Source organism: Bufo gargarizans, chromosome 1 (genome assembly GCF_014858855.1).
Source record: "Bufo gargarizans isolate SCDJY-AF-19 chromosome 1, ASM1485885v1, whole genome shotgun sequence".
Taxonomy (NCBI): domain Eukaryota; kingdom Metazoa; phylum Chordata; class Amphibia; order Anura; family Bufonidae; genus Bufo; species Bufo gargarizans.
The window spans coordinates 302023874-302050492 of NC_058080.1; the positions used below are offsets into that span (position 1 = coordinate 302023874).

Genomic DNA, 26619 nt, shown 5'->3' on the forward strand with positions numbered 1-26619 from the left:
CAAATAATGCACATAGTGCCATACAAATTATTACAAAAGAGTTAGAGGGGTCAGAATATGCTTATGAAAAAAAAAATGTTTTAAATGTTTTTATTTTTTTAGCATTACAACTATACATATGGGGTATTGCCATAATCGTACTGATCTGGAGAATAAAAGTAACAGGTCAGTTTTACGACATAGTAAATGGTGTAAAAAAAAAACCACTTAAAACTGAGAGAGTTATGGCTATTTAGGATTTAGGAGGGGGATTTATCTTGGTAGATTAAAGGGGTTATCCCATCATAATGATCACTGTTAAATCTGTTAATGATTTGACAGTGATCATTTTTGTAAATATACTTTATTAACATCCCCACCGATTAGGATAAAATTCATCCCCACTTACCTGATTGTTGTGACTCGGTCTCCCCTGGTTACGACCTCCGCTCTTCTCCAAAAGCCGGAAGGTCGCGCTTGCCCAGAAGACTCCTTCTTTTCTCCCGGCCGGTCCGCTCGCTGTTCTGAACGCGCACGCTGCCGCGCATGCGCGACGGTGACTTCTTCCCGGCCAGAATAGTACAGAGCTGCGAACGCGCACGCCGGCTCTGTAGGAATAAGTCACCATTGCGCATGCGCGGCGGCGTGCGCATTCAGTCCAGCGCGCGGCACGGCCGGGAGAAGACTTCAATCAAGATGAAGCCCGCCCCCAGCCAGAATCCAGGAAGTGAACGCGCGGTGGCAGCAGGTAAGTATGAAAACGCTTAGTGGGATAACCCCTTTAAGTATTTTGCAAGTCTATTACAGCTCCACTATGGTAACTATGGCACTATTAGGGAGTAGGGAGAACGACTTATGTATCTGTCCCTACTACAGGGACTGCTAAATACCACCAACATATTCCATAGCCCTTCACAGGCATTATCGTCTTTAATTTGTTACACTGCTTTCCCAGGACCTTGAATGACAATTCTTTGTTGCTATGCTACAGTACCGTTTGGAGGATTTGTCACTTACACAACTTTTCCAGGCTCCTGGCTAGGAAATCCAGCTAGGTATTCTACAATACTGGGGATTTAGGCTGCTTTCACACTAGCGTTCGCTGGTCCGCTCGTGAGCTCCGTTTGAAGGGGCTCACGAGCGGACCCGAACGCAGCCGTCCAGCCCTGATGCAGTCTGAATGGAGGCGGATCCGCTCAGACTGCATCAGTCTGGCGGCGTTCAGCCTCCGCTCCGCTCGCCTCCGCACGGACAGGCGGACAGCTGAACGCTGCTTGCAGCGTTCGGGTGTCCGCCTGGCCGTGCGGAGGCGTGCGGATCCGTGCGGATCCGTCCAGACTTTCAATGTAAGTCAATGGGGACGGATCCGTTTGAAGATGCCACAATGTGGCTCAATCTTCAAGCGGATCCGTCCCCCATTGACTTTACATTGAAAGTCTGGACGGATCCGTACTAGGCTATTTTCACACTTAGCTGTTCTATGCTAAAAATAATGCAGACGGATCCGTTCTGAACGGAGCCTCCGTCTGCATTATTATGAGCGGATCCGTTCAGAACGGATCCGCCCGAACGCTAGTGTGAAAGTAGCCTTAACCATTCATATATGTAGTTTGGTCTCCAGTTTTCCTGCTGGCCAGCTTCTGTACAATTGGGCAGTGAATGGAGGAATTATTACTGTGTAACGGGGCAGATTAGCTAGTCAGCTAGATGCTCTATGGCTGATGCAGTTACCAAATCTATATTGCACTATTAGTAACTAGGAGATTCCTTCCAACAAAATGGCCACACTTGCTGTATAGACAACCATTATCCAGAGTAAACTCAGCCCCCTCCTCCTAAACCTCTTGGCTCACATGCACTAGCTTTAGATGGGAGAGAGGAAAGGGGAGAAGACATGGCTACAGCCTGAGAGAACAAGGCAAAGCTTTTCTATTTTTTTTTCTTCCTGGTCTGCATTTGTGATATCTGACGAAACAAGGGCAAATAAAAAAGACACATAAGGAGATTATGTTAAGTTTTGTTGGTTGTTTTCTGTGTTCTCTGGGATTAGTGGTCCTTAAAAACATTGCTTCAGTCTGTTGACGTGGCTCTGTTAAGGCAGTGGACACTGGAGGATGATATAAAGTCAATTATTATTGTAATATTTTAGTTTTTTAAAATATTTTTATTAAAAAAATCCATATTTTAATCTATGTTCCTTTTCAATTATATCTATTTTCATTTTTGTTTTTACTTTATGTAGCTCATCTAGACTTTTCAGAGTGAAATAATACTGAGCTGATCGGTACATTTTCTTTCATATGACAAGTAGAATTTGTCTGTCAGGTTTGTCCATAAAGCAGATGTTCTTCAGCTAAATGAATATTAAATGGGCCTCCATGGTCATGTGTGATAGCTGAAGGTACACATCTGTAGTTTGACTCCTTGCAGTAATTTATATTGCTGAATCTCGTGCTATCACAGGTGGGAGAGGGAAAGGGAATGCTAAGTATTGTTGATCCTTTCTTTGTTCGGATGAACTAGTGTGACTAAATAAATAGGACCTCTTAATCTGGCTCTCAACAGGAGAAGATGGCACGTTGTTGAACGAGTAAAAGGATGTATAATCTCAGTAGGAATAAGAAAAGATTTCAGCTGAATGGAATCAGCTTTTTCATTCTCGAACAGTAAAAAAATTGGTAGGGACTAAAGTTAGTTATATAGGTATGGTAGTTGTCGTAATATTTTACTCATCTTATCTATAGAAACCACAGAGGGAAATTTGCTTGTATAATGAGAGTTCAATTTTTCTTAGGTTGCTTACACATTTTCAGTGTTTGGTCAATGTTTGATCAGTGATGTCCATCAGTTATTAGGAGCCAGTCAAAAACACAGAACAGGATCAAATCTTTCCCTTATACATTACCTTTGTGTAGGCTCCACTCCTGGTTCTGGCTCACAATTACAGATGGAAATCGCTGATCAAACACTGACTAAACATGGACTGTGTGAACTTGTCCTTAGGCTACATGCACACGGCAGTGTTTTTTTGTGGCCTCCGTTCTGTTTTTTTGTGCGGATCGGATGGTTTTCCATTCATTTCTATGGCTCCGTTAAAAATGCGGTGGACTCATCCATTTCTTGTCCGCGTCCGCTGTCCGTGTTTCCCGTCCGCAAAAAAAGTATTGCATGTCCTATTCTTGTCCTCAATAAATGTTTTGCGGACCTATTGAAGTCAATGGGTCCGCAAAAAAATGCGGATGACCAATGGAAGCCATCTGTATGTCATCCGCATTCGTTTTTTTTGCGGATGGTTGCTGGGAAACCTGTATATATTAAATTTCAAGAATTATAGCCTTCAGGGTTTTTTTGCGGACCACAAAAAAAAACTGAAGACACACAGAAACACAACCTACAAAATTATCGGACTAACGGAACGGATGTGGATGTGAAAAAAAAACAGGAACACGGATCCGCTATCTGCGTACCGCAGAAAACAACTGTCGTGTGCATGTAGCCTTAAACATATCCCCGCTAAACATTCGGGTGTGTATGTTTATTTTAATGTGGATAGACACATTTTTGGTAGCAGCTTATCTTCTGAGGGAACAAATGAGTTGTCATGTTGAACTCCAACATGCCTAGTCCTTTTTCCCCACAACTCCTATTGTCATGGGGGTGAGATGAGTAGTCAGCATTAACTTTAGATCATGCCTGGTTGGCCATGCTTTGTTATAGTATAGAGGCACTTTTAGTTTTACTTGACTCCCTGCTGGTAATCCAATCTGTTGGTTCTTCAGTTTATATTGTTGTATTGTTTCTAATGAGAGTTAAACATTTTTTGAAATTTCAGAACTTGGGACTACCTTTTTTTCAGTAAACCGCTGATGTAACACATATTCTGTATCCATGTTCCTCTCAGGGTATCTAAGATTACGGAATCCAACAAATCGATTCACTCATCTCTATTTATTATATTGACTTTCGATCCCTACTATGTCCACTCTAGTTATATTGGGTTGTAAATCACTGTACAGTATGTCACATCTACATCATATCTCTATAAAAATCCATATTAAATGTGGCCATATACATTTAGGGGGAAATTTATAATGAGGGGAAAATTTGAAGTCAGTTTTGCTTGAATCTGCATTAGAGTACTTTATGCCACATTCATCAAATGTCTCATGTTACCTGATAAATGTGTCTTATCCTCAGACCTGACACTTTGTCTAGAGAAGCTCCTTCAGTTTTCCGTCCTCCTGGAGTGAGATTGCGACTTTTATGCAACTTAAAAAAAATTAAATTTTAGAGATAAATCTGGAGTGAAATTCATTAGCATAGCTAACCACAACTACGTTTCCATCCACATTACAAAACTGGAGTGAGTCGTGTAAAAATGCAAAAGTCGCAAAACTTTGCGGGATTGCAAAAAAGTCGCAAAATATTGCACAATAGCTTAAATTTTGCGTGAGTGAGTGCAAAAGTCGTATTCTGGAGTGAAGGTATGATAAATCAGGACCTTGGTCTAGGACTTGGTCTCAGCGGCCTGGCCAATCACCTAATGTATATAACATTTCCAGCCCAATCCTTTGTTCGCAATTAAATCAGCTGCCACAAGAGACCCTGGCAACAGCTTGTTCCCGTTTTCTCATATAAAACACGGCTGAACTGGACATGCATGTGTATGGAGAGTTCAGTAGGAGAAGCATCTGGTTAAAAGCTATTGAAAGTGTATGACTGCTTTACTGATACAAGGGCATGCTAACAGTAACAGTAATTCGCAGCAGGATGCCCCACAAAATACTATGCAAGAGACTCATGACTACCCATTAGCACTCCTATCAGGCATGAGGAGGTGGGTGCTTATTTTTCCGATTGCACACAGATAAGGCTTTGATAAAAGTGCCAGTCACATAGTAAGCTGTAGTGTACCATGTAGTTAATTAGGCCTATACTGTTTGTTAAGGTGGGCTGCCCAGTACCTTTTATGTGTACCCAAAAAACATATATTCTCCACCTCACAAACATGAGGCATTAGTTGATATGAATGAATATTTTTTGGCAAAATATGCACACTTGCAAACTATGGTACTATTTCTCTCTAGGTGCTGTCTTGTGTATCTAAATATTAAAGTTGGAAATTGTGTATGCACCAAATAAGTGCATTGCTGTAATACCATATAAAATAAATACTGCTTTGTTAAAATGTATTGTAATGTATGCTGCAGTTTGCCACGGTTAAGATATATGTGCGATATAGCTTGGAGAACATTAGTTGCCTCATATTCAAAAAGGCATGCAAGAAGGAAGATTTGACCGTCCCACTGTACAACCGTCTGACAAATCCTTTTTTATTTTTTATTTTTTTGGGGGGGGGGGCATTTTTGGCATGTTTTATTATATGCTTGTAAACAAGAAGATTTATTTTATATTTATTTTATTTTACAATGCTGAAAGATTTGCACAAATGTGAGTTTTGTCTATAGGCATCCCAAACCCCAAATCTAAAGCATCCATGCTACTACTCCAGCTCCATTTACAAAATATGGTATTGGCACAGGTAGGTAGGAAACTGGCATACTATATTAGTACAGGCAGCAGAGGCTGGGAGAATATTTGTGGCATTGGAGCTTGGAATAAAGTGGCACAGACACAAAAGACTAGTAAAGCGTCTGGAGAATTTCAGCCAGGTATCCTGTGGGTGTTCTGAGTGGGTGTTAGTTATGCTTAACATCAAACAATGTATTTTTACTGTGGTTTTGACTATGATAGTAGCAAAATATTCTGTTCAATCATCACCCTTTGAAATATTCATAACAGCTAAAGACGATTGAGTTATCATGTGTTAAATAAGTATAAAATATCCATTATATTAAATAAGCAGTATGGTGTGAAGAGTAGCATGGAGACAACTGGCAGGCCACTGGTGGGGGTTAGATACAGGAAGGAGCATAGCTACCACCCATGCTAGTACCTCCCATGCTATCGCTGGAGGACTCTGCTCACACTGACATTTACCATATGATTTTCTGTTCTTTCATCATTACCAAAATGTTTCCAATTATTGTCTTTTTTCATTTTGCGACTTTCATGACTTCATTTAAGTTCCCCTCTGAAGCATTGCACTTGATGGGTAGAATTGTGAAGTTTGCATTAATATCCAACATTAAAGTGATTATCTGGTTTTGAATACCTAGTTTCATATCTTCTACTAGGCAATTATATGGTAATATAGAATTCTCTTTCTATAAGCCAGAGAAGACAGCAGCAACAAAGATTGTCTCCTACTCTGGAGGGCCAGCCATGCATTTTATGGCAACATATTGATTTCAATGAGCACACTGTAATACAGATGTAGCAATTGTCATCTTGATTCTTAACAAGTTAAGTAAACAATTAATTTTTCAATGGATTTTGTGACTGCCCCAACCGTATCATATTTCTACTGTGGTGGCACTGTAGGCATGTTAAACACTAGGTTCCTCACAGGTTACAGCTGGTCTCTGAAGATCTTAGAAGTGGATTAACCTGTGATCTCACTCACTGCCTGAAGAAACGTTTCAGAAACCAAATAACAAATGTTTTATTGGTTATTCTAATAAAATAAAGAGAAGAAGCCATCTGACTTCACAGGTGCTAATAGCAGAGAATAACTAGAGCTGGTTGTCCATGTTGGTTTTAAGCAATACCACTCATGAAGCCACCAATTATAATTAGTCTTCCTTGGTGAGTAGAGTGATCAATGTGAACACTCCCACCATGGACAAGATCACTTTCCACCACAAATTGATTGTTTCTATATTGTGTCCACACCACTATTATTCATGAGAGCATAGAAGATCACTGTGACACAAAGCAGCATAGACTTGGCTAAGGTGTAGTAATTGTGTGGCAATGCAGGGGACATATGGGTCCCGTGTGGTCATATTCAATGTAGCAACTGAACATGTACCAAGATCTCTGACCGTCACTATGTCAGTGAAAACTTGCGGTAGCATGCTTTCACTGGTACAGATATGCTGCCTTAGGAGCTGCCCCAGCTTAGCTGTGATCTGCTTACTGTTGGGGTATCCTTATGACATAAAGAGATTGTCCAAAGCAGTCAACTCTTCTGGGAGTAATTAAAATCTAATGGAAGCCATTAAAGGTCTTGCCTGCCCGTATCCCTCAGTGATCTGCTGATTGCAGCAACAGCACCAATCTGAATGGAGTTCTCTGTGATAACACAACCCCTTTAATATATTAAAATGACCATTTAGGCCTTATTTCAATCAATTAAAAATACATCTGTCTTGGATGCATAATACATGGAAGCCAGTACACTACCATGAACAGATCCCAAAATCAGACCTACATTTTGGTGATATCATTTATGCATATTTTATAGATTTTATAGTTTCTTAAAATACAGCATTAATATATGATTTTGACTTCTTTTCTAAATATAATTTTAGAATTTTCTCTTTTAGTCTATCATCTTTATCCGACATAAAAATTCACATGGACAGGAGGTGTCTGGATATATTGATTATTCTCTTCGTCTAAAGACAGAAGACTTTGAAGCCTATTTTAGTGGCAAGAAAAAGCTCCTTCCAAGACCCACTGACCTAAGGTACTGATTATAATAACAATTGTGTAGAAATAATTAAATTAATTTGTTTTAGCTTTTGTAGTGGTGCATGGAGGCTGTAATCAGAAAACAGCCACTTCTAATGATCATTTAACAATGAAATATACTGACTTTGCTCGTGGAAGCCATTGCCAAGCAGACACTTCCCTTGCAGAGGCAGATAAATGTAGTTGTTCATTCATAACATGGACAGTTGGAGTCCACCAGAACAGTTGCTCATTTATTGGGAAGACGATGGAGGGGCATGGCTTTGTGAGACAACCCCATTAAGATGACCATAAACATCATATAGCATTTGACTAACAGATACCTATCCTTGATGATAAATATGATAAATGCAGTCTAAATGTATGCCACCTATAAACTGGCTTTGTTTACTCAAAAAATACTCCATAAGTTTGGTAAATTTTTTTGCCACTTAAGCCACAAGCAATTTCCCACTAAGCTACTCTCCTTTCTTCATAAAGCCATGCCCCTTTGTCAGATGAGACGTAAAAAGTTTAGTAAAAAGGTCTAAAACACGTGTTCAATGCACTACAAAGCATGTACATTAATAGTAAATCTGTCCCATCATGTCAAAGTTATAGCGGTTCTTTATAATTTCTATTGTTATATTAAGTATCAGTGTGCTTTACATATCATTTTAACGATAGTCATACTTTTTTTGTTGTGTATGAATAATTGACTTTTTACGGTCAGCCGTTACTTATTATTCTACAACTTCATATTTCTGTGAGTGTGTGTAACTGTAGCCGTCACAGATGTTATGTCTCTGCAATGTTAACTTGCTCAGATGAATCCATATTACAGCACATGGAATCCTTTGTAGTTATTGAAACCCTTACTTATTTGCATTGCCAAGATATGCAGTGACCAGGGGCTTTAGCCAAAGTTAAGGTGGTCTTTAATTGTGGTTGCGGTTTTAAAGGATTTAAATACAGTATTGGCTGTGCTCGCTGAACCTCAGCTATGCAACCCACAGTATTTTCAGCTATCTTGAGCTGTTTCATTACGGACAAGAGGTTTTAACTAGATATAGATCACGTTCCAGATGTATTATATTTTAAAGAATTAATGTAGGAGTACAAAAACTAGAGCACAAGCATTAACGTGAATATTAAACGCTGTATGATGTAAGCAGGTACAAATTATAGGTCTCAAAGAGGTACTGCAGGGGAAGAGCAATAAAACAGCTTAAATATTAGCAAAAAAGGTTAATGTTCCATGAAACTCTATGAACTAATGTATAAAACGCTGCACTCCAGAATTCTGGATTCAAAAGTCACAAAATAGGGCTAAGGGTGGGAAAGTGGGCAGGGTTTAATTACTTTTCCTCCAGATTTATCACAGAGACTTTTTAAAAAGTCGTATAAATTGTTGCAGTCTTACTCCATTAAAAGTAGAGTGGTGGTCTCAGAGTCGTCAATTTTTTTTTTCCAGTTGACGGGCCGCATGCTTTTCAAATATGATACAACACACGTGTCACACTTACCACCCCTGAGCTTCACCACTTTAACAAGTCACCCCATGATTAATGTCCCCTCAATTTGTTAGATTTTCTAACTGCTGGGGAGCGGGGCCTTACTACACTGCTGTATAATAGTTGGTAATTATTGATCCTGCCTATGATATGCCATCATGACTGAGCAGCCTGACAGGAAAGCTCACAAATATGAAATATATGCCAGTGTGTAATGAGCAGTGAGGCCACACCTTCACATCCCTAGGCAACTCTGAAAGTGGTAGCAACAAGTCTTGCTCATATTGTAGAACAGGGTACTGGCAGCCTTCTGAAATCATTCCCGGAGAACCACTTTAAATTTGTCCCATACTATTTTATAGCATTCGAATGTTTATTAAGAAACAGGGGACGAATTGAAGGAAGTAATGCCACAGGATTAGACTACATATGGTTTCTTTACATAATGTCAAAAATGTATTCAATATCAGTACAGAACAGTATAAAATGACCCTATACAGTCATTAAAGAAATAGTGATAGAAAAATGCCTCTCTCCACAGAATACAGAAATAAGGGTTTATATCACAGCATTGATCTTAATGCCCATGTACAAAAAAGAACAATCAATTGTCAATGTCCTATACTATAATTAAATTGTAATGGTGCATGACAATATCTAATACAGTATAAATATGGTATAGATATAATAATTCAATTAAATAAACTAAATAAGTATGCCATTATGCATTTTTATTTTTACCACGAAGAAAAAATATTATATAATTATATTTTAATAGTTTGGACATTTTCAGACATGGCAGTACCTATTATGTTTATTCTTAATTGTTTATTTTTAGATGTTAAATTGATTTAAATTTTCACTGGATGCCTGTCAGGCCATGCCTTGGGCACAGCTTTTCAGGTAGCTCACTGTGACAGCACTGGGAACCTTCACAAGGCCCCAGGCTGTCATAGAACCCAGTCGGATCCCCGTGATTTTGAAGCTGGGACTCTGATCAGAAGACAGAAGGAGACTTCTCCCTGTTTCTAACCGCTGAGAGGCCATGGTCGCTGTTGACCACAGCAACTGAGGGATTAAATGACCTGAGTTGAAGTATTCGCCGAATACAGTCAAGGTCGTCAAACGTCACAAGGCCGTGATCACCTTGTAACGTGTGGAGCGAGATCACCTTGTGAGTCCACTCCAAACATGCTTTTTGCCCACTCATGATGGATATATCTGTCATGGGTCATTAAGGGGTTAATGTAGGTTTTGTACCTACATATACTTTTTTTTTATTTTGAATTAGGAGCTGTACATGCAAAGCAGGATGAGATTTGAAATTTTAAAATAAATTGGAGATTTGAAAGTAAAACTTAAAATTTAAAATGCTTGGACACAAAAGCAAATGGCTGTAAATGCGGACGTATCCTTTATAATAAAGTACACTAATACAGAACCTACAGTGTGAACTTGATATTGTACATAAATGTATAACCTTATTCCGCATCATAACTTTTACAGATTTTTTTATAATGAAAATGAATATCCCTTTTTCAAATCCATTTAAGTGGATACTGTAATATTTAAAACATTTCCAATCAACCTGTCACCAAAAATATGAATTTACAAAGAAGGAAACTGTGTGAGTCACCAGGAAGTACACATTTCCATATTTTAAAAAAAAATCTTTTGATGGGACTTCTGTAGAGATTTGTTTTGACTTGAGCTACTGAAATCTGTGAATCACTCCTTCAAGAGGGGTAATGACAAATTTGAAAGGTGGTGCTATATATATTTTTTTAAATATGATTCTTTCCATCCCAAAGACACTTTGTCCCCTGTCTTTGAACATGATGTGTTTCTAAGTTTTACTGTCTGCTAAAGTATTACTTACAGTAATTGCAAATAAAGTAGAAATCAACAGATCAGATTCTAAAATGATGACTTTGAGGGGAAAAAAAAGTGGCAGTATATTACACTTAACCCATTTTTCAAGAATATTTATTTGTGCTCCTATGTTTAAGTAGGCCATGCACATCTGTGATAATGCTGTGCTAGCCACCAATCGAACATCTCTGGAGAGTCCTGAAAATGGCTATCCACCAACAGTTCCCATCCAATGTGACAGAACTTGAGAAGATCTTCAGAATATTTAGATGTTCTATGTTTTAAGTAGGCCATGCACATCTATGATAAGGCTGTGCTAGCCACTAGAGATGAGTGAAGTTTACAAAACTTCAATTCAGATGCTTCGCCATCGCTCTATTCACTTCTATGGGATAGCTCAGCCATTTCTGGCAGCCTCATAGAAATGAATGTAGGGTGGCCGTGTTTGCACAGCTGCTCTCTGCTCACTTTCAGGATCCTGTTCTGGAGATAGCTCTGGGACGTGCACCTATGTGACATTGGTGGCATATCTAGGTGATATGCTACCAATGTCTAAAATGAGATAACCTCTTCAATTCTCACTTGAATAGAAAGCTGTCAGAACACACCCTTGCCATTTGATTTGTATGGGGCTGCGTATTTGCCAAAAGGTCAGAGTTCCCATACTGATCTCTTTCCAAAAGTGCCTACACTTGGCACATGAACATCAGAACTGGACCATGGAGCAAGGGAAAAAGGTGATCTGGTTTGCCAAATTAACATTTTCTTTTACATCATGTAGATGACCGGGTGCCTGTCCATTGCTCACCTGAGTAAGATATGGCACCAGGATACATGATAGGAAGAAGACAAGCTGATAGGCAGAGTGATGCTCTGAACAATGTTCTGCTGGGAAACCTTGGGTCCTGTCATTCAGCTACAGTATATGTTACTTTGACATGTACCACATACATGTACATTGTTCTAGACCAAATACATCTAGTCATGGCATTGGTATTCATTAATGGCAGTGGCTTCTTTCACCAAGATAATTAATCCCGCCACAGTACAACAGTACTGTACTGTACAATGTATAATTTTCCAACATTCAGCCTATAACATCAATATAAAGTGGGCTTCAAAAATGATAATGACAACTGTGTTTTTCACTGACTATTAGACCCACACAAAAACACAGTCCACAGAATTATAAGCAAAATGCAAATACATATTATATTCAATATATCATTACAATCATAATACTACACATAAAAAGCTGGAGACAGACTCACTTCTAAGATTGCAGCTAGGGCATTGTAGTTCAGGTGTCGTTGGTAATTACAAGTACGTAATGATCATGTTACCCCATAGTGAGCATCTATACACCTTTTTACTGACCTGCTGTTTTAGTATGGCACTGGTTTTCTGTGTTATCGGAGCAGGTTCTTTGCTGTCGAATGACAGACAGGCTCCTATTCTAAAGGCTGGGATCAGAGAAACATCCAATGCTCGAAGTTTAACCCCTTAGATATTGTGATCAGTAGCAGCTGCTGCTAAATAGTTTCAGAGGCAGGGGTCTCCCTCTTTAACTTTTATTGGCCCACCAGAACACAATTATCGGATGTAATGGTCGGTATGGCAACTGGATTGCTAACAATGGTCCCTGCATTTGCCATGTGCAGTAGCCTATTAGGCCCTGCCAGAGGAAGGGGTCTAACAGGCTGCATTTTAGTGTAAAATGACAGGTATAATACACTGCACTACAGAACTAGAAGAATGTACAGGGTGATTAAAAGAGCCTGGTACAAAAGTAAAGGCCTGTCATTAAAGTAAACATTATAGTCAATGGGGCCGGCGGGCAATGGTTACATCTGGCTATGCTGGATCCAGAGAGCGCCAGCAGGCTGTTCTCTGCTGGAACAGCCTGCTAGAGGCCTATCACACTAGTGTGAAATTAGTCTGATTAGTTGATTGTCAGACTCCCGAGACCCCCGCTGCTGATCAACTGTTTCATGGGGCCATAGTACTTTGCCTGTGATGCTCAATCCCATTCAAGTGAACTTGAGCTGCAATAAGCACAGCCATTGCACAGTGTATGACGCAGTAAAGTAACTGTTGAAAATGCACGGTAAGCTGTCTCACCCTGGAAGTCCCCCCGAAACAGCTGTCTGCAGATGAGGAGCTGGCTTATTTAATATTCGAGTCGTGTCTCAAGGCTTATTTAAAGAGCTAAACATTGACTTATAGGATAGCTGCCTTACATCTGGTGGCATTAGAGGCAGAGCTGATTTGCAGCCCTCTCTTCCTGGAAGTCCCTACACCACTAAACCCTAAACAGTTAAAACAGCTTATGTGCCCTGACAAAGGTTGACCAGCATCAGAACAAAAGATTATCCCTACTATAGGGTGAACAGGATACAAAAAGCTGATGTAAATCTGTAGTCCAACTATTATGTACAGATGATCAGCCAGTATCAGTCATAAGACTGGAACAGACACAAATCAAACTGTCCCAACATGTTTCATTGCTATAGACACCGGTATAACCTATAATACAATTTAGAAAAATTTGATAATTAAATGCTCAAAACATAGAACATAAAATAATATGGAAACCAGAAGAGAGTTATGCTGAGGTTGGCGTAAAGGATGGGACATTACTTTAAAGGAGTAGTCTCACTTGGGTAAGTGACATTTATCATGTAGAGAAAGTTAATACAAGGCACTTACTAATGTATTGTTATTGTCCATATTGCCTCCTATGCTGGCTGGATTAAGTTTTCGATTATACACTGCTCATTTCCAAGATTACAGACCACCCTGCAATCCATCAGTGGTGGTTGTGCTTGTACAATAGAGAAAAGAGCACTAGCCTATGTGCACTCCCATGGTCCCGGCCACTAGAGAGGCTGACACTTTTTCCTATAGTGTCCAAGCACGACCACCGCTGATGGATTGCAGGGTGGTCTGTAACAATGGAAATGAGCAGTGTATAATGTGATGAAAAAATGAATCCGGACCGCAAAGCAAGCAATATAGATAATAACAATACCTTAGTAAGTGGCTTGTATTACCTTTCTCTACTTTATAAATGCCACTTCCTTTAAGGAAGGAGAGAGGGCAGCAAGGCATGCCCAGAGATACAGAGCACGCTCATGTGCTTTGTTTACAAAACCTGACAATGCATAGAAGGAAAGAGGCCTGGGCATGAGCACAAAGGTTTGAAGATTCTGGGCATGGCTGAAGACACTGAGCCTATGTGACATATTGAAGGATATCATCATCATTTTGGGAAAGACTGCACAAAAAGGGTAAGAGTGTACAACCATGTTGGAAATGACAGACGCCATCTCGGAAAAGACAAAAAGTAAAATAAAAGGGGTTATCCGACTCTTTGTAACTGATGAACTATAGAGGGTAGGTGATCAGTTACAAAGAGTCAGATACCACATTTAATTAGTGAGAAAATATCTTAGAACCATATCAATGTGAAATCAGGCAACAGATAAGCATGGTGCAGCCCATGTTGGGATAGATTGGTGCCCAAATGGAAAGGAATAGATAAATGATAGCAAGGTACATATGTGAATAAGGCAAATAGACCTAAGCCTGCATAATATTGGGAAAGGTAATGAGGCACAGAGCACAATCTAGGTGGGGAAAACTGGCATGGACATGAGATGTACATCCAATTACCTACCAAAAATCAGTACATGTAGTGTGTACTGAGTCTTGACCCATACCCTGCTAGGTAGCATGGTGCACTACATGTAATCATATGACTGGCACTTTATAGAAACCATATCTGTGTGCACTTGAAATGACATAAATTAAATTTTTCAAGAAATTTAAGAAAGTACATTGCTGGTGAATAGGGTTTCAAAAACAAAAACAAATTACAGGTAGTACTCTGGTTTTGGGTGAGAGCTGTGGATTTTCAGCTTTGCAATCCACAGCAAAATTTACTGACAAAGTCAACACAAAATCCACAGGTAACGTGGATATTTTGCAATGAATTGTGGATTTGTACTATATTTGAAGCAAAATCAGCAGAGGATTTTCACACAAGGTATAAACTGTCATCTACAGTCGTGGCCAAAAGTTTTGAGAATGACACAAATATTAGTTTTCACAAAGTTTGCTGCTAAACTGCTTTTAGATCTTTGTTTCAGTTGTTTCTGTGATGTAGTGAAATATAATTACACGCACTTCATACGTTTCAAAGGCTTTTATCGACAATAACATGACATTTATGCAAAGAGTCAGTATTTGCAGTGTTGGCCCTTCTTTTTTAGGACCTCTGCAATTCGACTGGGCATGCTCTCAAAAAACTTCTGGGCCAATTCCTGACTGATAGCAACCCATTCTTTCATAATCACTTCTTGGAGTTTGTCAGAATTAGTGGGTTTTTGTTTGTCCACCCGCCTCTTGAGGATTGACCGCAAGTTCTCAATGGGATTAAGATCTGGGGAGTTTCCAGGCCATGGACCCAAAATCTCAAGGTTTTGGTCCCCGAGTCACTTAGTTATCACTTTTGCCTTATGGCACGGTGCTCCATCGTGCTGGAGAATGCATTGTTCTTCACCAAACTGTTGTTGGATTGTTGGAAGAAGTTGCTGTTGGAGGGTGTTTTGGTACCATTCTTTATTCATGGCTGTGTTTTTGGGCAAAATTGTGAGTGAGCCCACTCCCTTGGATGAGAAGCAACCGCACACATGAATGGTCTCAGGATGCTTTACTGTTGGCATGACACAGGACTGATGGTAGCGCTCACCTTTTCTTCTCCGGACAAGCCTTTTTCCTGATGCCCCAAACAATCGCAAAGAGGCTTCATCGGAGAATATGAATTTGCCCCAGTCCTCAGCAGTCCATTCACCATATTTTCTGCAGAAGATCAATCTGTCCCTGATGTTTTTTTTGGACAGAAGTGGCTTCTTTGCTGCCCTTCTTGACACCAGGCCATCTTCCAAAAGTCTTCGCCTCACTGTGCGTGCAGATGCGTTTACACCAGCCTGCTGCCATTCCTGAGCAAGCTCTGCACTGGTGGCACTCCGATCTCGCAGCTGAATCCTCTTTAGGAGACGATCCTGGCGCTTGCTGGACTTTCTTGGATGCCCTGAAGCCTTCTTAACAAGAATTGAACCTCTTTCCTTGAAGTTCTTGATGATCCTATAAATTGTTGATTGAGGTGCAATCTTAGTAGCCACAATATCCTTGCCTGTGAAGCCATTTTTATGCAACGCAATGATGGCTGCACGCGTTTCTTTGCAGGTCACCATGGTTAACAATGGAAGAACAATGATTTCAAGCTTCACCCTCCTTTTAACAGGTCAAGTCTGCCATTTTAACCCAATCAGCCTGACATAATGATCTCCAGCCTTGTGCTCATCAACATTCTCACCTGAGTTAACAAGACAATTACTGAAATGATCTCAGCAGGTCCTTTAATGACAGCAATGAAATGCAGTGGAAAGTTTTTTTTGGGATTAAGTTAATTTTCATGGCAAAGAAGGACTATGCAATTCATCTGATCACTCTTCATAACATTCTGGAGTATATGCAAATTACTATTATAAAAACTTAAGCAGCAACTTTTCCAATTTCCAATATTTATGTAATTCTCAAAACTTCTGGCCACGACTGTATATGAAAACTAATGAATCCTGATGAATCCCACTGGCTTGTAAGGGTTCATCATGAACACTTTGAATTTAGCCTTAGTATTTGTTGGGTACCAAAGTCTCTCAGCCATGGTTACATAGGTACCTACAGTCGGCTGATAAATGACATCAGGACAAAATGTACACTTATACTGTACCTTTTCCCTTTATACATCTTATATTACAGCTCAGTCTAATTCAATTAAATGTGGGTAATCTGCAAAATGAGGCACTGTTCCCATAAAAAATTATCTATATGTAAATCATTTTAGTCTGTCATAAATTAGTGTAATTTTATGTTTTCTCCCCTATTCCAAAGATATACTGAATTCGTATTATGGACTACAATTTATATTATGAGCCCCACAGGGTGCAGTTAGTGATTGTAATGTCTGTAAAGCACTGTGGAATATACTACTCACAAAAAGTTAGGGATATTTGGTTTGTGGGTGAAATTTCAGTATGAACCTAAAACTTTAACCTTTACAGGTGAACTTAAATGTGACCTTCTCTAAACTTTTGATTGCACATGTCCAACTGTTCAATGTTTCAGTACTTTTTGCACAACTTGCTGTTCTCTAGCAAAGAGCTTAACGGCAAAATTCACAACAGGTGTTTTATCCATGAATTGCCCAATACATTTCCTGGTTCAATTAGTATTTTGGTATTTATACAGGCCTCCTCAGCATGCTGTTCACATTTTGACATCATAAGACCAAGACGACACCTAACAATTGATCAACAGTACCTCGCCATTGACTTCAAGCAGGGTGTTCTCAGACAGATGTGACCACTGAGCCTAAAGTGTCAGAGTGTCATCAGCAGGTTGCAACAGAGATATAGAGAGACTGGAAGAGTCACAGAATGCAATAGAAGGGGATTTCCTTTGCCCACATCCCACACTGATAACCACTTAATTGTGAACAATGCCCTGCGGAACCAGATTAAGAATGCCACACAACTCCAGGCACATTTAAGGGAGGTGAGAGGCACCTAAGTGTCACACCAGACCGTTCAAAACCATTTACATAAGCTTGGTCTGCATGCTAGACTGTCACGATAGGCAGGTAAGCGGGGAAATAACCAAACACAGGAAAACAAACAGAACAAATGACTAGGCCCAAAAGCTAGGGAGAAAAGGGTCACCTCCTAGCAATCCCTAAAAGCTTTCCCTAAACTGCTGTGCCCATGTGCATACCCTTATGGTGGATATGCACATGCCCTTGTGCCTAAATCTAAACACCCTGGGCAAACTCTAAGCAGCAGGGAAAAGGGAAGAGGCAACCTGTTTCTTCAAACCAGGAGAAAGCATCTCCCTAGAGGCCTAGATAAAACACACAAAGGGAAATAACAGAGAGGAGTTATCTTGAGCAGAGATGGAGCAGACAATCCACCACACATCCAGAGCTCCCAGAAAATAACTATAACCCGCACAGGCCACTGGGGGAAGGAGGGATAATTAGCCTCAATAAAAATGAAACCCAGTACACCTGAGGGAAGGTGGATCCAGCTCAAACCCAAATCAAAACAAACAGAGAAGTCAGACATGTGTAGCCAGTCTGACAGACCTCCGCACATTCACAGGGCAAGGCGTGCAAGGGTACCTGACTACACCAGCAGACGCATGCATTATTATCTTACATGGGCCAGGGAGCATCTACGCTGGACGAGGGACCAGTGGGCTTCAGTGCTGATGAGACATCGAGGAGAGTGCTATGCATCAGCCACAGAGGAGCCTTCAGTGGTGCTGTTACAGTGTGGGCAGATGTGTCTAGTCAATACAGAACTGCCCTATACTTGGTGAATGGTGCAGTGACACGCCCATACTACTTGAATAAAATCATTTATTCAGTCATTGTGCCTCTACATGAACAACACAGGCCTAATTGTATTTTCATGGATGACAATTCACCAGCTCATCGAGGTTACATCATTAGGAGACTGGGGTACCTCAAATGGAGTGACCTGCACTTTTTCCAGACCTGAATCCTATTGAAAACCTATGGGATCAGCTGAGTCGCCGTGTAGAGGCTCATAACTCTGTATCCCAGAACCTCAATGACCCGAGGGCCACCCTTCAAGAAGAGTGGGATGCCATGCCTCAGCATACAATAAGTCGACTTGTGAACAGCATGAGACGTCGTTGTCAAGTTGTAATTGATGCTCAAGGCCACATGACAAGTTACTGAGACATTGACATTTTTGTGGGGGTATACCCACCATTGTTGTTGGCTTTTGCTTCAATAAATAGTTTTAAGATGAGGAAATCACCATGATATAATATCACTGTGGCGTGAACTTTTTGTGTTTTGCATAAATTTCACCCGAAAGCCAAATATCCCTAACTTTTGTGAGTAGTGTATGTTGGTGCTATATAAGCAAGAGAAAGATCTCTGTTTATATCTATATATTTCTTTTCCATCTCTATAATATCTTTATCATATCTGTTTTCCAAATTCAAAGAGATGACTTGAAGAGAAGACTGGTTTATGTATCATGACAATTAATCAGTGCAGAATTAGAGAAATGTGGCATGACACTCTGATGACAGCATTTAAATGTTAGTAATGTGCTCAGCTTAACCATGAAATATACTTTTAGATTGAAAATGAGTTGTTATGCAAAGCCGAAACGCAGCTGTGCTGGAGAGGGGTAGGTAACAGTAACTAAAAGCCACCACTCAGTAAACAAGGCAACGGACCTCTGCCAGGGAGGTTAAGGGAATAAGGAGAAATTACAGTCCATTTTAACTTAACATATTTGGATGGAGTAGGAAAGACGTGTGCTGCTGCCAACTCAGTAAATGTTTAGCTTGGAGAACTTTACTTCCACATCTGGCTTGTGTTATACACTGTAAATATTACTTCTTTCAATTTCATTTTTTCAATGCAAATTATGAAGAAAACAAGATGAGTGCAGTGGAAAGATTTAGAGGTAAAGGTAGCAGGTTGCTCAGGTACCAGATGAATTGATGTTAATGCAGAATTACAGTCATTGGCAGCCTATGACTTCATTATTGCATCTTCTGAAGTGTTTTATGTGATATACATCCATTTGCACTCATCTGCCCTATGGGTTTATTTTACACCGTGGTATTTATACTATTGACAGACTGAAGTGTGGCTACAATCTTTAGAGATGAACCAAGTGAGGAACAATTTGATTCGACCGCTTTGCGGAATTTCACAAAGATATTTGATTTGTGACAAATTACTTAGTCATGAGCGCATTCGTTTGTATCTAGTTGGCACAATAACGAGAAATGTCGATCGCCCCTATCTTGCGACATCATCAAGCTGGCAGGGTGTGATGATGTCATCACTGATGATGTCACCACACCCGGCCAGCGTGGTGGCGTCATACTTCAACCCGCGTGAGATTTCTCACGGTTTCTGCAATCAATATGGCCATGACGACCTTTTAATGCGGAAATGGATGGGGTGAGTAAGATTTTTTTTGTAAGGGAATTTAGCTTCGCTGCAAATAGAATTTTTGCTGAAATTTGGATCAAAGTCAATAAATTTTGCTTTGATTTGTTCAACATTAACAATCTTTCAAAATGACCTCAAATAACTGGTTGATCAATAATAGTACAACTAAAAATATCATTGTTGAAGGGTTTTTCCCATCTCAGACATTGATGGCATATCGCTAGGATATGCCATACATGTCAGATAGAGGTGGGTACGGCACCTATCTCCAGAACAAGGCACCTATCTCCAGAACAAGGCCCCCAAAGTGAAAGAGAGAACACTGCGCATTCGCTTTGTACTCTCCATTCACTGCTATGGGAGTCCCTAAAAGTCAAGTGAGCTGTCAAGTCAGCTATTTTTGGAAGTCCCATAGCAGTGAATGGTAAGCGCACCCAGCATTCAGGACCACCTGTCCATTCACCACTGGGACTGCTGAAAATAGCCAAGCCAGTGCTCGCTATTTTAAGAACTCCCATAGTGGTGAATGAAGGATGGTCACGCTTGCACAGTGCGCTCTCCTTCACTTTGAAAGGAGATAGAAGCAAGTCCCAGAGATGAAACCTGCATCTATCAGACATTGATGACGTAGCCTAGCGATATGCCATCAATGAATGAGATGGGAATACCCTTTAAGCATTTAGAAGGTTCATGTTAAATATCCCAGCAGGAAAGGTGGTGGTATTCTACGATTATAGCTTATTCAGATGAGCAAACTCTCCTGTGTTCTGCCCACGGAAAACAGAAGATTTCTCATCCATGTTGACTCAATTTTGTCTCCGACTGTGTTCCTTTTGTCTGTTTTTTTACATCTGTATGGCAACAGTATGTCACCTGTTTTTCACATCACTTAATAAAAAATAAATAAAAATGAAATGCCCGTCAGTGTTTCCTAGCAACTGTCTGTGAAAAATGGACTGCACACAACTTGCGTCCATGTGCTGTCCAATTTTTTTACTGAATTATTGACTTGAATCGGTGAGTATAGCATGAAAATTGGGTCAACGTAGGGTATGGTGTGACTTTCTCTGAACAGACTGATGGTCTTTGAAGAAAATCAGACATGTGAATTGGTGAGAGGGGAATGGGTTAGATGTGCAGAGGAAAGGGTATGATCTTCATGGCTCAAAAAAATGTGCTATCATTTACAATGGAATCATGAAAATTACACCTGAAACATATGTCAGTAAGTAACTAGGCATGTATTTCAGTTTTTCCTGTTTGTATATCCCGATGTGACAAAATTATTAAGATCTGTGCACCTCAGAATAAGTTTGATGTACCTTTTGGTATATTCCCCCCCCCCCCCCCCCTAGTCACGCTGTTTTATGAGATCACGCACCAGCTTTTCCATAGGCAGAATACAGACCTCCATAAAACAGATATCTATAAACAATAGAAAAAGCATGAACTATATGTAGGGAAGGAGGATGGTAAGATACTGCATCAAAACATTTATGATTGATGTCGCATAATCTCACTATTAGGCCTCATGCACACGACCGTATTTTGTTTCCGTGTCCGTTCCGTTTTTTTTTTGCGGATAGGATGCGGACCCATTCATTTCAATAGGCTGTCCACATTAGTATGTCCGTTCCGTTGCTCCGCAAAAAAAATTGTGCATGTCCTATTTTTTTCTAGTTTGCGGACAAGGATAGGCATTATTACAATGGATCCACACAAAAAACGGATCCGCAAAAAAAAACGGATGCCATACGGAACGTCATCCTTTTTTTTTTGCGGATCCGCAATTTGCAGACCGCAAAACACATACGGTCGTGTGCATGTAGCCTTAGTGTATTCAAACAGCAGATCGATGGGGGTGTTGGAAGTCTGACCCACACCGATCAGATATTTATGAACTATCCAGAGAATAGGTCATCAATATCAAATTATTAAATATTAAACCAGAAAACCCCTTTAACCATTTGCCAACTGCCTCTTGACTATAAATATGTGGACAGTTGGCACATATCTCTGACGTTTCTAAACATGCCAATCGTGCAGCAGTGACAGCAAGGATCCCCAAAGAGAAGGCACAGGCAGTTTTTCCTCATCCCTGCCTTCTTCATCACACCACTCAATGAACAGCGATCACAAAATGGCATCATGCTTCGTGCTGTGGTGCCACTAGCCATGTGATCTCCGGGGTCTGGGTGTCTGCATGAGCTGTTGGGTTTTAGCAGACCCAGATCAGCTCTGCAGTGAGACTGTGCAGCCTTGTGAACCCTCTCTGGAGGCTGTATTTCTCCAGTGAACATACCTAACAGCCCATATCAAAAATGACCATTATGAAAAGGGGACATAATTACAAATAAATATTTAGCTGCATATAGTGCTACTAACAAAAACATCTATAAAACAAATGTGAAAAATAGACTATTTTCCAGTTTTTTAAATTTTCCTGATTTTAAAAGCAAAAATGTCAAAAAATAAATATGACATGAAAATAGAGCCCTATTTATCACCGAAAAAAGGTGCAAAAATGATTTACATAGCCAAATTGAAACCAAAACGTTATAGCTTTAAAAGACTTTTGTACTAAAAAAAAAAAATTGCTCCTGGTCAGGAAGGGGGTTAAGTGGCTTGCCAGGAACTGCCTCATGTTTAGAAGGAAGAACATGCCCATCCTGGACTGCCACAAACTGTTCCATCTTGGGCAGCCAGGATGTTGATGAAGAAAAAGATTAACGGGTTTGTCTCATCTTAGACTTTGGTATCGTATTGCTAGGGTATACAACCAGTGTCTGCTCTCCATTTCTATGGGACTACCAAAAATAGCCGAGCTCAGATATCTCCAGCAGTCCCATAGAAGTGAATGGAGCGGGGGCCGTGTTGGGCCATGGTGCGTTCTCCATTCACTTCTATGAGACTTCCTTTCGACTGTTTTCATAACTCCCATAGAAATCAATGGAGAGCATACTGCACATGCGCTTTCCTTAACTTTCGGGGGCCCGTACTGGCGATAGGTGTGAGTCTGGGACCTGTCCTGCTCCTATATGACTTTGATGGCATATCCTAGTTATATGACATCAAAGTTTGAGATGGCACAACATTGTTTTCAGCAATTTGTGCTACAGTAGCTCTTCTGATGGATCAGATGGTCTAGGGCAAGCATGTCAAACTCAAAGGCTAACATGGGCCAAAAAAACTAAATTTAAGTTTATGTGGGCCGCATCAAAAAAAAATTTTTTAATGCAGACGGATCCGTTCTGAACGGATCCACCGTCTGCATTATATGAGCGGATCCGTCTCAGACGGATCCGCTCTGAACTCAAGTGTGAAAGTAGCCTTAGGGGCGAGAACCTGGGATCTTTCATCCCTTGTCCTATTCAGCTCTATCAGGGTGAATAGGACTTCACACTGTCCCTGCTGCTCTGTGCCTTGTGCACACAGCATCAGGGATGTTACCATGGCAACCAGGGCTTCTGTAGCGTCCTGGCTGCCATGGTAACTGATCGGAGCCCCAGGCTTACACAGCTGGGGCTCCGATCAGAAGCTGCCACTGCACCACCAATGAGGGGGAGGGGAGAGGGCCACTGCCACCAATGATTTTAATACTGGGGGGGTTGAGAGGGGCTGGCGCACTGTGCCACCAATGATTTTAATGGGATGGGGGGTTGAGGGGGGGGCACACTGCACCACCAATGATAAATTACCCCTTTATACAGGAGGCTGGTACTGGCAGATCAGCAGTTAACTCCTCAGGTGCGGCACCTAAGGGGTTAACTGCCTCTGATCGCAGCTCCCTGTCAGGGGCAGGGTGCCGGCAATGCGATTCTGCTGCCGGCACCCGCCTCCTGTATTGTGTTAAAGACTGAATTTCACTATCAGGCCACACAGAGCGGCGCCCAGCGATGTCTCAGCACTCACCATTAGTCCTGGGCGCCGCTCCGTTCGCCTGCAGTGCTCCATTACTGTCTCCTCTCCTGCTCCACATGCTGCTGATTACTATCGGAGCGATGGGAGGAGACATCAGCTTCACTAGTGGGCGTTCCTTCTTCCTGGCTGTAGCGCTGTCCAATCGCAGCGCAGGGAGAAGGAACGCCCACTAGTGAAGCTGATGTCTCCTCCCATCGCTCCGATAGTAATCAGCAGCATGTGGAGCAGGAGAGGAGACAGGAATGGGGCACTGCGGGCGAACGGAGCGGCGCCCAGGACTAATGGTGAGTGCTGAGACATCGCTGGGCGCTGCTCTGTGTGGGAAATGGGAATAGTCCTATCATTGGTGGCTCAGTGCGCCCGCCCCTCCTCCGCCCCTCTCTCCTCATTGGTGGCGCAGTGCGCCCGCCCCTCCCCCCCCCTCTCTTCTCATTGGTGGCAGCGGCAGCAGCACAGGGGGAGGGAGGACAGCTTCCTTCTCCCTGTGCTGCTGAGAGAACATGAGCGCGCCGATAGCAGCGCGCTCATGTTCAGAGATACTAGACTGCCGGGCCGCAAAGATATTCATTGCATGTTTGACACCCATGGTCTAGGGCTTCTTTTCCCAAACTCATCAATGAGCTTTGGGCACTCATGACCCTGTTGCTAGTTCACTGGTTCTCTTACTTGGATGATAGAAACTATCCATTTGATACTGAGAATACCGGAGAAGAGGACCTGTCATTTTGGAGATGCAGTGACACATTGATCTAGGCAATTCTTTCACTATGTCTTTATATATCTAGTTTTCAGTGACAGTATTTTTCTTTATTTCACTGCTTGTATTGTATGAAATGAATACATTGCACATAATTTACACTTTGCTGAATCCCCTACTTAGTAATATGCCAAAGCCATTTTGAACCAGATCACCACTTTATCTTAGTTTAAACTATACTTTGCCAAATAAACAGCAGAACGACATTCCTGACCGCTTTCCCACACTAATTAAACCGTTAAGTTCGTCCTTACATTACCTGGCAGAAATCATAGAGAAATAATTGCAATCAGAAACCTAAAGGTTAAATCATGTAAGAAAAGGATGTGTATAATTTTTTACAACTGTCAATTAACATTGCAAATTATAATCTAGAAACACAAATAGATTTTTGGCATGTCATGTTTGAAATAATACAGATGGAAGTGTTAATTGCCTCGGGAGAACAGTATATGGAGAGCAGGTTTACGGGTAAAAATTATATTTTCAAAATTACATAATGCAATATGCAATGAATATTTTACATGATCTGTTGATTCTAATTATTACGAATAGAAACTCATCCTTAATTTATAAAACCAGATTTGTAAGGGTGCCTTCACTCCTGCCAGGTTTTTGGCTGATCAGTTCCACTTTTCTAAAAGGAGGTATGGCAAGGGCAGGGAAGGGAGCGTGATCAGCCTCAGCAACAAATTTATGTTCATTTACACCAGTTTTCTTTTGCTTTGAGCTGTCGTATATTTTTGGTTAGACGCACAAACTGCAGGAGGATGTGCCTAATTTATGACTAGGCGCGCGCCTCATCATAAATTAGGTGCATTCTCCGGCAGCACAGAAGATAACAAGACAGGCGCAGAAAGCGCCAGTCTTGATAAATCTCCACCTATGTGCTTACAATCCCATTCACATGAATGGAACCAATTGTCTGTCACAGAGGTTTTCCGCAACAAAATCTGCCATGTGTGAAGGCACCCTAAAAATGCAGGGCATTTTGTGTTATGGCCGGTTAAATAAAACAATAATATAGTTTTTCTCCATCAGTCTGCACTCCATAATGACAAAGTGAAAACAGAATGTTAGAAATGATTGTCAAAAAGGAAGCACTAAAATTTAGCATGGACATATGTGTAAGTATATAGACCTTTGCTATAAAACCCGGAATTTAGCTCTGGGGGATCTCTCGTTTTTCTTGATCATCCTTGATATGTTTCTACGGCTTAATTGGAGTCCACTTGTGGTAGATGATTGGACGTGATTTGGAAAGATACACCCCTGTTTATATAGGGTCTCACAGCTTACAGTGCAGGGTTGAGGGAAAGCAGAGTGGAGCAAAGTACAGAGATGTTCTTAAGGAAAACCTGGTCCAGGGTATTTTGGACCTCCTCAGACTGGGTCAAAGGTTCCCCTTTCAATAAGACAATGACTCTAAGCATACAACCAAGACAACAGAGGAGTGGCTTAGTCCTTAGAGTGGCCTAGTCAGAGCCCTAACTTATACCTTATCAAACATTTCTGGACAGACCTGAAATGGCTGTCTACCAACAGTCCCCATCAGGGGCGGACTGACAACTCATGGGGCCCCCGGGCATTAGGAGATTATGGGGCCCCTGTGTCCCCGCCCACATCGCACCGTGCCGGCTTCAGGCTCATGTGGGCCCTTGGGCGATAAAGTCTCAGTGGGTCCCCCTATACAGTGATAATTCTCTGAGTACAGAAAATATAGTAGATGTCCCTTGCTGTCCTATTTAACACCACAGATAACACAGTGATGGCTATCTGAGTACAGAAATTGTAGTAGTGTTACCTGCAGTCCTATGTAAAACTACAGATAACACTAGTGCTGATAATGTGGTAGTGTTATCTACGTCCTTAGTGTGCCTCCCTATTAGTGTTGAGCGAACTTGTGTTTTAAGTTCGGCGTCTAAAGT

At 41.0% G+C, this 26619-nt stretch overlaps 1 protein-coding gene across 1 annotated transcript in view; it reads left to right on the forward strand.

Moving 5' to 3' along the window:
• The window catches only part of CFAP299 (cilia and flagella associated protein 299), a 521421-nt gene that overhangs the window by 437331 nt on the left and 57471 nt on the right, over window positions 1-26619 (forward strand). The window contains exon 4 of the mRNA XM_044279374.1: window positions 7431-7573. Coding sequence (XP_044135309.1) covers window positions 7431-7573 — 143 coding nt within the window. The remainder of the gene's footprint in view (window positions 1-7430; window positions 7574-26619) is intronic.